We start from the raw sequence: 13346 nt of genomic DNA on the forward strand, positions 1-13346 counted from the left end.
ACATTTTACACTCCTTGTGTGTCTGTGTCCGATTTTGTAACATAGTGTGGATTCTTCCTAATTTAGATCAGTTACGCAAACAAGATCATTGATTTTCAAGGTGAGGCAATCAAGAGTTGTCCTGAACAGGGAATAAATCAAAGACAAACTGATCATAGAAATGGTTTCTTATCTAAATGATTCACCTTTGAAATTCATTGAAATTCGTCCTACACGTTTCTCAATTTCTCACCTAGTGACTTTTTATACTTTGAAGAGACGATGTTATACAATAGCACTGTGGTCAGCCAGCCGAAAGACTATATACGCGTTTCAGGCACAATTTACGTTATCAACTCACTGTAGCAAATATTATCAAAATGATTTTCGTTGTGAAGCTAAGGTTCCACGAAGAGAGGCGCTCACCAGTGATAATTTGGCTTTAATTTTCTTCAGTTTGCTTCGGTAAATTTCCCAAAATTTTAAAAATATGTGAAAATTGTCCTACCGATCATTTAAAAGCCGAAAAAATAGATGTGAAAGAGGCAATTTCATCGCTATTTGCAATTTTGTGTTTTCTTCCTCTTTCTCAAATTTGGTCATACGAATTTCTCTTATCAACAGGCACTGGAGAGGGCACAAATATGTTTAACGGTCCAGCAAATCTTAAGAGATTCCATCTAAAGAAACGCGATCAGTCTTCCTCGAAAGATCCCCATTTTCTTTATCGTAATTATAACGTGTTGAAATAGAACTTTGCCAATGTCTATATCTGAGCGTGCGAAAGTTTTCGAATCTGTTGCTTCATCTGTTTCCTTTTGGCAGTCTCTTCCATGGTGTTTTCTTTTCGGTTGACCTCTTTTTCAGGCGCACCCAAATCTGGCGTCGTCAAAAAATCCAGTGGAGCCTCCTTAAATATATCTTAGCTTCATATTTGACAATAATACTTAATTAATTGTTAAGTGCCTTTCTCTGGCCTATTTTTCGCGAGGAACCGTTGACTTTAGACGTTATACGGAATAGTTTGGGAAACCAACTATGGTTGACTTACAGCGCTAAATATTCCGAAATGTGAACATTTTACACTCCTTGTGTGTCCGTTGCGGGTTTCTGGTGATTCCTGCTATAACACGACTAGGAAATGTACGAAGTTTTAAAACATACATATTTCGCTTTTGAGCTTACGTGTGTATAAAGTTATGAGCTACTGTTGCTTGTGGAGGCGATGTTTCAGAAAACACTTTTGCATTCCAGAGCATCAAAGTTACAGAATCAAATCTGACACCTAGTTTTCTATACATCTTAGGCCTTTGTGTCACCTGATGGATTCTCTGCCACCAAGTGAAAGGTAACTTGCAAGTAAATGGATCGTTTAGGGTTGGGCTCATGAGTGTGATATGCATGACCATATACAAGTGCACGAATAACAACAATATTTCCAAGGCATACAGTCGTTTGAGAGACATGTGGGTGAATAGCTATGAGAATGACTACAATGCATATGAATTTCTAACCTGAAACTTTCGGGGCTAAAAAAGCCGGCAAAGACATTCTTATCACCGCTGCCTTTTGCCTCACATTGATATTTGCCGAAATCTTCCTCCTTTACTCTTGTAATAACCAACTGACTTTGCGTGCTTTTGTCGTCCCTTAGGTTGGATTGTAAGGCAAATGAATCACTGTTTTTGATCCATGAGATGCTTGGCGCAAGAAGACCTGTGGCAATGCAGTTGAAAGTTACATTTGCCCCTATATCAGTACTTTGGTTCCGAGGAACTCCTATCAACTCTGGCACATGGACTGTAGGGAAAAATATATTGGAATGAATATACTTGTTATTATCGAGATCATCCGGTTTGAAGTTAATCCAATTATAGTAAGAGACTGAAGTTAGGTGATTTTAGAATTATTACATTCTTGTGCCAGACGAGAAGATAACTTGCTTTGAGACTTACACATGCCACAATTTTTATGACCATATTCTCGCGCTCATAGGAAAGTATGTCAGGCATATGAATAGAGGGGGTAAGTTTCTAAAGAAACTGTGGGGCTGCGTCGGTAAAAGAGTATAACAGGGTAATAAAGTATTGTCAACTGAGTTGATAACGTAAATTGGCCACCGTAAAGAGATTAAAAGCTGACGTTTCGAGCGTTAGCCCTTCGTCAGAGAGGTCGGAGGAACTGTGGGTTGTGTGTGTGTTTATATGCAGAAAATGGAGCTACGTTATTGGTGGGAATATGGTGACGAGAAAGAAAGAAGAAATTAGTTGAATGAAAATCGCACTTTGATACCATGTTCTCGAGTTTTGCGGTTTTCCGAACCGCTTAAATGTGGGGAAAGGCTGCAAAGTGCCGTATGCTCCTTAGAATGGCTAGGGGGATTTAAGTTTCTAGCGACTGGTGCATCCTTTTCACTTCTTTCAACGTCGTGAAGGTGTCCTCGGAATCGGTCACCTAGTCGTCTTCCTGTTTCACCAATGTATAACTTTTTGTTATAAGGGCGAGTTATGCAGTTGGTAACATCGACAGAGGTGTACGTGTACGTGGATCGATCTCTTGAGTCCCGACAAGAATATAGGCAACTTTTTTAGACAAAAGTTCATTTCAAACCAATGACCAGCCTGGAACTTTCGAATGCACTCGCTCACGATGCAAAACTTTCCTTTCATTCACAGCATAGAGAAAATGTCGGAACTCAAGAGATTTATTCTTTGTTTCTGTATCAAAACCATCAGAAAGAACTTAATTGTTTCGGTATCTGCATGAAAAATTTCGTTCTTTAATTGAATGTTGATTTTCGAGCCCTGTTAGCCCATCGTTAAATAGAGGAATTATATGCCGAACTTTTCCATAGTGATAAATTATAAATTGGACTTGCCTGTCCATACATCCAAGGAGTTTCTTAAACACTTTTTATTACATTTGTGGCTTTTTGTTCAAATACAAATCCATCTATATTCCATCATTGCCTCGAAATCCAAAACACGGCGCCCACCTTCGCATTAAAGAACCCAGAAAGTATGATAAAGTTGCTTACCTTGGATCACTATTTCAAATGATTTCCTTGTGTAGTGGCTTGAGTAACCATTGCCCGCTTGGCAAGTGTAAAGGCCAAATTTGTCAACTGTCAGATTTTTAAGTACTAATGGGCAGCTTAATTTACGTTTTTTTGAAGGCTGCTGGCATTTCTTATCTACACATGCTAAACATTTTGATGAAGATACCTACATTCTCTAGATCCTCTACGTGACTAGGAGCTAAAGGGGTAAGTTTCTAAAGAAACTGTGGTGCTGCGTCGGTGGGAGAGTATAGCAGGTAATTTAGTGTTAACAACTGGGTTGAAAACGTAAATTAGCCATCGTAAGGGGTAAAAAAGCTGACGTTTCGAGCGTTAGCCCTTCGTCAGAGCGATTAGAGGAATTGTGGGTTGTGTGTGGATTTATATGTAGAAAGTGGAGCTACGCCATTGGTGGGAATATGGTGACGAGAAAACAGGAATAAATTAGTTGAATGAAAAGCGCTCGTTGATTCCGTGGGGATTAAGGGTGCCGATTTGAAATATAAATTTTTGTTCTAGTGTTTTACGGCTTTCCGAACTGCCTAGATGTAAGGAAAGGCCGCAAACTGCCATATGCTGTTTAGAATGATAAGGAAGATTAAAGTGTCTAGCGACTGGCTTGGATGCGTCCTTGTCATTTCTTTCCACATCGCGAAGGTGTTCTCGGAATCGGTCACCCAGTCGTCTTCCTGTCTCGCCGATGCATAACTTATTGCAATAAGTGCAAGTTATGCAGTAAATAACATTGGCGGAGGTACACGTAAAGTGATTAATGATCTTAATGGATCTTTTGGGTCCCGATATTTTCTCTACGTTATGAATGAAAGGACAAGTTTTGCATCGTGAGCGAGCGCATTTAAAAGTTCCAGATTGGTCATTGGTTTGAAATGAACTCCTGACTAAAAAGTTGCCTATGTTTTTGTCACGTTTGAATGAAATAAGTGGGAGTTGCGAAAAGATAGTACCAGTCTCTGAATCGTTTTGGAGTAATTTAAATTTTTTAAGAATGATAGATTTAACTGCGTGGTTGTGAGTGTGAAATGTAAGAGTAAATGGAATGCGGTCCGTGTTCTCCTTCTCGGCCGTTTGTAGTGCTGCCTGTCGATCGATTTGTTGGGCACGGTGGTAGCCCGCTTGAACGACAGAAACAGGATAGCCGCGTTTATCGAAAAACTGGCACATTGCCTCTGATTTTTCGGAAAAATCAGAGTCGTCACTACATAAACGACGAAGTCTGAGAAACTGTGAAAAAGGTATGGAGTTCCTGATGTGTGATGGATGTGAGGATGAATACAACAAGTAACTATGTGAATCTGTAGGTTTGTAGTAAACACTAGTACATAAACCGTTGCCTTCAATTGAAATTTTGATGTCTAGAAAAGCCAAAGAAGTGTCGGAAATTTCCCAGGTATATTTAAGAGCCGGATGAAAGGAATTGACGGCGGTTATAAATTGAGTGAGCTCCTCTTTGGTAGAGGAGGTAGCGCCGATGCAATCGTCAATGTAGCGGCCGTAGAGTTGAGGTTTTGGGCCGTGGTATTGGCTAAAAGATTGATGTTCGATAAAACCTACAAAAAGATTGGCGTAGCTGGGTCCCATTTTAGTACCCATGGCCACGCCATTAGGTTGTTTGTAGTAGCTACCACAGAATGAAAAGCAATTGAGTGTGAGTACTAGTTCGGCCAGACGGAGTAGTGTTTCAGAACTAGGTTCCTTAACAGTGCGTTGATCGAAAAAATGTTTGAGGGCCCGGAGACCTTCGTCATTGGGAATGACAGTGTAAAGAGATGTTATATCCATGGTGAAAATAAGTTTGTTTTGGTCGAGGAAACTAAAGTCACGAAAAATTTCAAGTGCGTGTTGACTAGGAGCTGTTTGTTTGGCAGCCATTTTACATTTTCAATATATACTTATGTTCAGTTATTGTGCTTACAAGAAAAACTTTCGCATGAACATCCTTTTAGAGCAGGACGTTTAACTACTTACTGCCCCACTTGGAATGTTTAAAAGTAGTTAAAACTACCTACTTGTTATATTGGAATCGCATGTTTCGCCTCTGATGCTGAATGGCAGATTCCATAACGCGCCCACAAGAGCTAAAAGAACTGAACACGCTTTTCTAAGACAAAACTTACCCATCGTGGGCCGGGATTGTTTCCTTAAAATGAGTTCTTTAACTAAGAAGGTAACTGGAACTATAATATCATTAACTCAATCACGTTATCTACATCAACACACTTAGGCAGTCACGAAAGGGGAAATGGAAAAGGTGAGATACAAATTTGGTGATTTTGCAAAAAAGTACCAATCTTTTCTATGAAAGAAATATTTTTGTTTATTTTCATACAGTTTCCTTTCAATGTGGTATTTATTTCGTCACCTACACTTGATTTCGTCACTTATACGTGCTTATTATTTTTTTTAAATGTTAATCTTTTTTCTTGGGCGCGATTTGAGCCTGAAAACGTTTTTAACATGCTCTTAAAGTTGTGTGATATAATACTTATTTTAGATCGGGTTTAAATAAGAGCTGTGTAACAAATAGTACTGAGCTTTCTTTTATGATGGTTTTAGCATTTTTAGAGGGTCTTAGAAGCTTGTTTATTAGTACAGATGAGTTCGACTACAAACTGAGTTGTACTTTAGTGTATCGTGCGATGAGGAAACTGCATTGTTAATGTTAAAAAGGTCCTTAAGAATCTGAGAAAATTGTTCTGTTACACCACAGATTAAGGTTGAATAAATTGAAATTAGAAGAACTGAATATTGAATAGCCTATCCAGCAAAATAAAGGAAGCGATCATTGAAAGATTTTTTACATGAGTTGTGTCGTATGAAACGTTATATTCTGGTAACTTTCAGGGTGGTCATATGTTTGTTACTATTGTTGTGTAAGCCAAACGTTGACCTCTCCATTTTTTTATCCATCATAAACGTGCTTCCGTTTCGCGACCGTAGTAACGAAAAGAAAATTGAAGTTGATAGAATCAATTTGTATATTTTCAAAATAGTTCATCTGTAGAAAAAAAACTTATAATTTGAATCAAAGCATTTTGCATCAAGTTTATGTTTCTTTGACTATTTTCCATTAGCTCATAATAAAGTAATCTATGGGTTATCTCACGTGTTAACCCAATTCAAGACTCTGATCAGTGTAGATTAAGGAAACAATTACGAATAAACATTTGAAAAATTCAAGACGTCTAAAAGTTATGTTCTAGAATCTCACCAGATGTCTGAAAACTACAGTGCAATTAATCATCACATATGAATCACAACCTGGTAATATAACGTATTTTATGAAAAAAATTTTATTTAATGATGAATTGTTCTGATAATCCTTTTGAAAATATATTGTTTGTACATGGGTCTTTTTCTTCGCTGTACCTTTAACATCACAATGCATCAATAAACTTGTTGAAAATGATTAAAAGAGTGCTTATTCTGTCTGGGAGAGGGAAATGGGACAAAATTATTTTAGAACCTTCAGTATGGTTGAGTCTAGGAGGTGAAATCCATTAGATCAAATTTGAAGAACAGTGATTTACCGAGCGGCGGTAAACGCTAGAAAATGCATACCTCGCACGAATTGATTGGAATTCACCGCTGCAGAGAAAATACCGGAAAATGCATGTTTTCCACTGGTTAACTCCAGCGAATTTGAAGTTTGAATACGCAAAACGGCTGTGAGTAGCAGAATAACTGTTATTTTCCATGGGTTAACCGAACAGTAATAAATTGTAAAACGCCGGAAAATGTTGTAAAATGCATGCTTTCGACTGAAAAACTCTTGTAAACATTTCGTTAATCGTGCGAAAAATGGTTCTGAACAGAAGAAAACATGACATTTTCTATGCGTTGTACGAAAGGCAAACACAGTAAATCATTACGTTTTCCTGCATTTGCAAGCATTAACCTTCCAGGATATTGGGTGTTTTCAGCCGTTAACTCCGGTGAATACGTTCTTGTACACTGGGAAAATGCCAATGAACCAAAGGAAAACAAACTGTTTGCAGTGCGTTAACCGAGCGGTTAATGCCGGAAAATTATTTGTTTACCTGCATTTACCGCGAAGGAAAACTACCGTATAATGGAACAAATACTGGGATTCACCGGTACGAAAACGCACAGAAAATGTTGGATTCTCCGTACGCAAAATGTGGGTAAACGTTTGTAAAATGCCCCGTTTTCCTTGAATTCAATCTTCGTTTTCCATACGGTGAACGCTAGTTTTTTGCCGTGAAAACCACGATAGAAATTAACATTTTCCTTTTCATTTATTTCTTCAAAAGGTAACTCTTTTGGCAGCGGAAATGCAAAAGAAGTCGTCAATTGGAAAATAAAATAGTGAGAAAATGAATACACTTACCTTTAGGTTTAGCTGTGAGAATTGTTGACATACCACCTTTTGGAATCATAGTTTCTCATTTAAAACGAGGTCGCGTTGAAAATTATGCACTCTTTATTGAATAAGAGAACCGTAATTCGAAACGGCATTTTTGAAGCTTTGGAAATAATAATTAGACGCTCAGTTACAATCCTTTCTTATTCCTTGAAGTTATTAAGGCCTTGATGTCTATCTGCAGGTGGTCATCTGGTATTGTTTTATGGGAAATCATAGAGTACAACTCAGCGGATGTCGTTTGAGAAAAATGAAATAAATTACAAGGCATGGATAAGATCAAAGATCAAGTTCGCTAAGCCTGTTTGTCATCTAATTTATAGAATGCTGTCATCTACCAATTCATAAATAAGTATCTGGCGGATTAGAGTGAAAAACAGGAAGATGTGCGTATACGCTGAAGAGCGATTTGAGCAGGGGGAAACTCTTTGCGCATAGGATAATCGTAAACAACTGGGACCAGCTGTGTTTCTCCCAAAACTCAGTTTTACATGTTGTGCGAGTTTCTGTTATTTCACTGTTTGACAGAGTGCATCCACAGTCCCAAAGACAAGACGCCTAAGACGATTCCGTGGGATGCGTTAGCTACTGAACGTAGCATTGGTAGAATTTGTACAGCTATAGTAAACTGCCATTATTAGTCAGTTAGATCATCCCAAGAAATTTATACGAAATTTTGGCTCGTGGGGGGAATTTAGACAAGCCAATCTTTAAAAGTTCAAATGCTTTCCGGAAGAGGGATACTGAAGCTTTAAATTCATCGGTGGTTTTCTTTCGATTAAGCGGGTGCAGTTTACCCACGTCTATTCCACGGCATCCACAAGCCAGCTAGATTCAAAGCTCTCGTGTGAAATCGAGGCCTTTTGTGTGAGTCAGTATGAGACAGCGTCGAATTGATTAAAAAAAGCCGAAAGGGTCCCGCTTCTGATAGATACCCTAGGCCTCAGGTTATCGAAAAAACCCGTTGGATTAATAAACGACATGAATAGTAAGTGTTCTCCAACGTCGTAGGCAGCAATCTTGTTTATATTTATTATAGTTATATATAATTATTGTTATTATTTTTATTATTATTATTAATATTAATATTATTATTACTAATATTATTATTGTTATTATTTGAATACTTCGCGGTGTTCAGGCTTGTTCTGGTGTTCCGATGTTTTGGCGTTTCTGTGTTCCAGCGTGTTCCATCGTATCCCGACGTGTTTCAGCGTGTTCCGGTGTTCCTGATGTTTACAGTTTCATTATTCGTTAGGAGTCGGTTTTCGGAACAGTCGAAGCAGTGTTCAGGGTTGCATGATGAACCGTAGAGTCTTCAATCAAAACTATTTTTGGTCCTGCGCATCAAAATTGTTTTCATTTGAATGGAAATTTTGGCAAGCACTGTGGTGAAAAAGAATCCTTGTAAATGCCTTCGAAAAGAAATCTCATCGACCTACAAAGTAATCTAGTGCGGATTCTCGATAAAGTGCTTTGATAACCGAATAAAGGGGGTAAGTTTCTAAAAAAAACCGTGGTGCTGCGTCGGTGGGAGAGTATAGCAGTTAATTTAGTGTTAATCGCTCTGACGAAGGGATAACGCTCGAAACGTCAGGTTTTTACTCTTTACGGTGGCCAATTTACGTTTTCAACTCAGTTGTTAACACTAAATTACCTACTTTGATAAATGGCATGTACTAAATCAAGAACACCGTGCGCGCCCTTGATTATTGTTTTTTATTTTATTTTATTTTTTTGCTTTTTTTTAAGTATATCGCGCTATTCTGGCATATTCCGGAGTTCCAGTGTTCCAATCTTACTGGTTTTAGAACGCGCCACGAGAAACAGATAAGTCGATAGTGGTTATTGTAAAATGCATCCGCAACATGGCTGTCCACACTTTAGTGCAGCCCAACATAAAACACGGTTTTAACGATGAGATCTATTATCGTTTTCAAATTACCTTTCAGGCAAGCAATGAAACAGGGCAACAAATACTAAATAAGCAGAAAAGAATATCTACAAATCAAGCAACCTGTGCGCTTGACAGTGAAAGAAAACTAGCTAACTTCTGGCAAAGTGATTAGGCAAAGGTCAATACCCTGATATTTTCTTATCAAAATTATCTCTATTCCGTCGAAAACGTGGAGAGACACCTGGGCCGGTTATCTAAAGAAGTTCTAAACCAAACCAGGTTTTTACACAAGCAGGAAAAGCTAGTCTAGTTACGTAACTCTAATTATTTTAAATCAATTTAGCTTTTTGACTGAAGCAGGATGCACCTTATATTTTATTTTAATTGCAATTTGCACTGGCCAATGAATTGAATTCTAAGTTTTGTTTTGTTTTTTAACGTAGCAGTCACACCAGGGTCAGAAGCACTTTCTGGAGCTTGGTTATAAAGGTTTCTACATTACCTATTTGAGATATTGCAGTGTATGTACTCGGCATCTTATTATTAATATAATAAGACGAGGCGTTTGCTTTAATATAAAAAAACATCATCAAACTTCGTTGTTATCCTCTGTGATATTTATGTATGTTCTCTGCAAGGAATTAGAGGAATAACAAATAAGCCCTTGACTTTCGAGAAGATTGAATAAGACTGTTAACAATAGTTGAATATGAATTGATATCAGGAAAGGGCAAAGATGGAACATAATGGATGGATTCTTTATGGATGAATGGATTCTTTATGGATGAATGGATGGTTAAATGAATAGATGAATGGATGAATAGATGAACGGATGAATGGATGAATAGATGGGCGGATAGGGAGGTCGAGCAGATGGACTGAGTGGCTGAAAAAGGGCACATTTGACGAATATAAGCTCAGATATGTATAATCACGAGAGGTGAAACTACGGGAAGAGGTGGATACCTTTTTGATACAATCATATTAATTACCTTGACTTCTCGCAAAAAACTCCTCAGATGACTTGCAATCTTAGAAAATTTTGGTCTCATCAAAGGATTTTCCTTCCAGCAAGAACTCATTAGTTCATATCTAAAAATTCAATAAAGCATTATTAAACATCCTGTATTATATGTTGAAAGTGTTATTGCGAATAATATTTTTAGCATTAATTTACTCCATGAAGCCTAGAGAGAAGTGCAAAGAGATATCTTTTTAATGTTACACCCTATAAACAGGATCATTGAAACGTTAATTGTCATTTAGCTTGACATGCAACCAGCTATTTATCTAAAAAAAAATGGGCTGGAACTATGGGTAATTATATTTAAATAACGTAAGTAAAGGCTCGATTATTTGAAATCTACATATCAATTATCACTATAAGCTTAATGTAACTCTTGTCATACTTACAATTCTTCTGAGCATTGGTCAGGACGAGGCATCCGGTATCCGGTTGCAAGTTGACTTACTAAGGCAAACGGTGATGTGATGTCGGGGTATGGCAAACCACCTAGTTGGCAGAAAGGAGATATGATTTACCAATCATAGTTTAAAAAGGGCTTATAGGCAAACTGAATGAGTATTTCATCACTAAATGCATGAAAAAAGTAGAGATCTGAAAAGGCTTCATATGGTTCAGTCAATAAATGAAGGTTTAAAAGTTGAGACAAATGATATAAGCAAAGGAAAGAAGAGTGTAGCAAGGACTCGTTCCCTATCTGAACACCATGCGGCCCTCTGGTCTTGTCCAAGTTTGTCTAGCAGTTTCAAGGTTTAAAGGACAACTGTATCCGCAAGTACCTTCGTATTAAAAACAAGCTAAAGATAAGGAGCCTTGCTGACACTGATAGGAAGCTCGTGACGAAAACATGACTAGTGGTCATTGGATATCGCTTTAAGTCGCACGTATCATCAGACTACACTTACCATAAGTGGCGATTTCCCATAAGACAATACCAAATGACCACCTGCAGATATACATCAAGGCCTTAATAACTTCAAGGAATAAGAAAGGATTGTAACTGAGCGTCTAATTCATACTTCCAAAGCTTAAGAGCTCGCTTTAGTATTCCTGTCACGTGGATCGCGCGCAGCCTAGCATTTGTCAGACTTTTTCAATGTATAGATTATTGTTTTTGTTTTTTGTTGTTTTTGCCGTTTTCTATTTTCCATATGGTGTCGTTTTTAAACAACTTATAGACGCTGTAGATACTTGATTGGAAAGAAAGGGTATTTAGGTCATTTATGTGCCAAGGATGCGTCCTTAAGTGAAAATAAGCACAATCATGGGTATAGATGCATGCAGATGAATAAACAACGCAGAATTGATCTTGAATGAAACACAACTAAGTTGTCAGAGTTCTTCTGGAATAAGTAGAATTCCAACCTAGCTTTTAAAAAAAAAAGCAAATAATAAGCTGTTTAATTTCATAATAATAATGCTCCCACTTTAGCACAGCGGCAGACAGATGACTTTATTGCAAATAATTTGTATCAACCGATACGAGATAAATTTATTACATTATTACCGAAAAATTGGAACTCACACGTCACTTGCGGATGTAAAACTTAGATCCCGTAGAGATTCTAACGACGACCATCTCCACGGAAAATTGCCCTGTTTAAAAGAAAGGCTCGTGTAAACGAGTATTTGTGAAACGGCGATGCCTCTCGAAAATAGTTGAAGAATGACTCACGAATCCATCCCAAAGACGCTTTCAGTAAGAGAAATAGCGTTATTTACTTATGTATTTAAACTTATGATCATAATTACTCAGGTTAAATAATAAGATTTTCTCTCAGATTGTTATGATGATGATAATGATTATTATTTTTGTTATTTTCATTACTATTGTTGACTTGCTATAAAATCCAGGAAAACAACTTTTGTATTCACCATCATCGTTACTTTTATTATAATAATGAATATTATCATCGGCAATAATACCATCATTATCATAATTATCATTACTAGTATTTGTATCAGAGTTCATGCCGATATCAGTTTTAGTGTTAGTGGTAATATTTTTATTATCATTTATCATTATCATAATTGTGATCATTATCATTTGTTAACATCAAAGTCGCGACATTGCATGATTGAGTATACACGTCACAGGATACCCAGCTCATTGAAAACTACAAAATAGCTATGGAATGCTTCCCAGGCGTCCTTGAGATGCAAAGGGGCTTTAAAGGGGGGGGGGGTCTAATAAAGATCTACTGCTAGAAGGAATGGATTTAACATGTTCGCTAATGTTATGGAAGAACATAAGCGTCAATACATTAGCGTTGTTCGTTTGCGTTCTTCTAGTATTCGATATTGATTGCAAAGCACACTTACGCTTGAGGTTATGGTGTATATACCAGCTTCGGATATGTCCTTGGCCAATCCAAAGTCTCCAACTTTAGCCACCAGATTGGCATCGACTAAAATATTCCGCGCTGCTAGATCGCGATGAACGAACTGTGCGAGAAGACCCGTACAATAATTGTATATTAGACGACATGAGTGGCTTCTACCAAAATTCTAAATAAGGATGTTGAACTCGTGTAGCTTCCTGCTTGGATTTTCTCACAAAGTCATTTTCCTCGAAATGGTTATATAGAAATATAACACCTACGATATTTCATAGTGCCTGCGTTTATTCATTTCTTTATTTGTTATTTTCACATTTCTACACACAGCGAGTCGGTCTTACCTTTCTCTCTTCCAGATGTTGCATTCCCTCGGCGATCTGAAATGCAATTGTAACCAATTGCCGATCATTCAGCTTACAGCAGACGTTTTGATATTTGTTCCATTCTACTGGCGTGTTCTTGGCCTTTAAGAGATTTTCAAGGCTGTCACCACGAATCAATTCAGTGACAACAAGAATATTTCCTGGAGAGAGTACAGCAAACGATTAAAAGTTGATACAGATAGACTTGGTTGGTGAGCAAGTTGGATCCAAAGGACCAAGAATAAAGTATTCGAAATGATTTTTCTAGCATTTTGCCTTAACGGA

General features: G+C 37.5%; 1 protein-coding gene across 3 annotated transcripts in view; it reads right to left on the reverse strand.

The window, feature by feature from the left end:
• Nucleotides 1-9756: 9756 nt before the first annotated feature.
• LOC113680752 (fibroblast growth factor receptor 4) overlaps nt 9757-13346 on the reverse strand; it is a 10580-nt gene continuing 6990 nt past the window's right edge. The window contains exons 8-14 of one of the 3 annotated variants that reach the window (XR_016183261.1): nt 13041-13222; nt 12683-12805; nt 11886-11956; nt 11266-11306; nt 10750-11139; nt 10329-10428; nt 9757-9967 (exon numbers count right to left, since the gene is read on the reverse strand). Coding sequence is in view for 2 of the 3 variants with exons in the window: in XM_089195005.1 (XP_089051131.1) it covers nt 9926-9967; nt 10329-10428; nt 10750-10849; nt 11266-11306; nt 11886-11956; nt 12683-12805; nt 13041-13222 (659 nt within the window). In the remaining variant the exon portion in view is untranslated. The remainder of the gene's footprint in view (nt 9968-10328; nt 10429-10749; nt 11140-11265; nt 11307-11885; nt 11957-12682; nt 12806-13040; nt 13223-13346) is intronic. The other 2 variants (XM_089195005.1, XM_089195006.1) reach the window with 2 other exon arrangements.

This window comes from Pocillopora damicornis, chromosome 2, assembly GCF_964200805.1.
Source record: "Pocillopora damicornis chromosome 2, jaPocDami1.2, whole genome shotgun sequence".
NCBI classification, from domain to species: Eukaryota; Metazoa; Cnidaria; class Anthozoa; order Scleractinia; family Pocilloporidae; genus Pocillopora; species Pocillopora damicornis.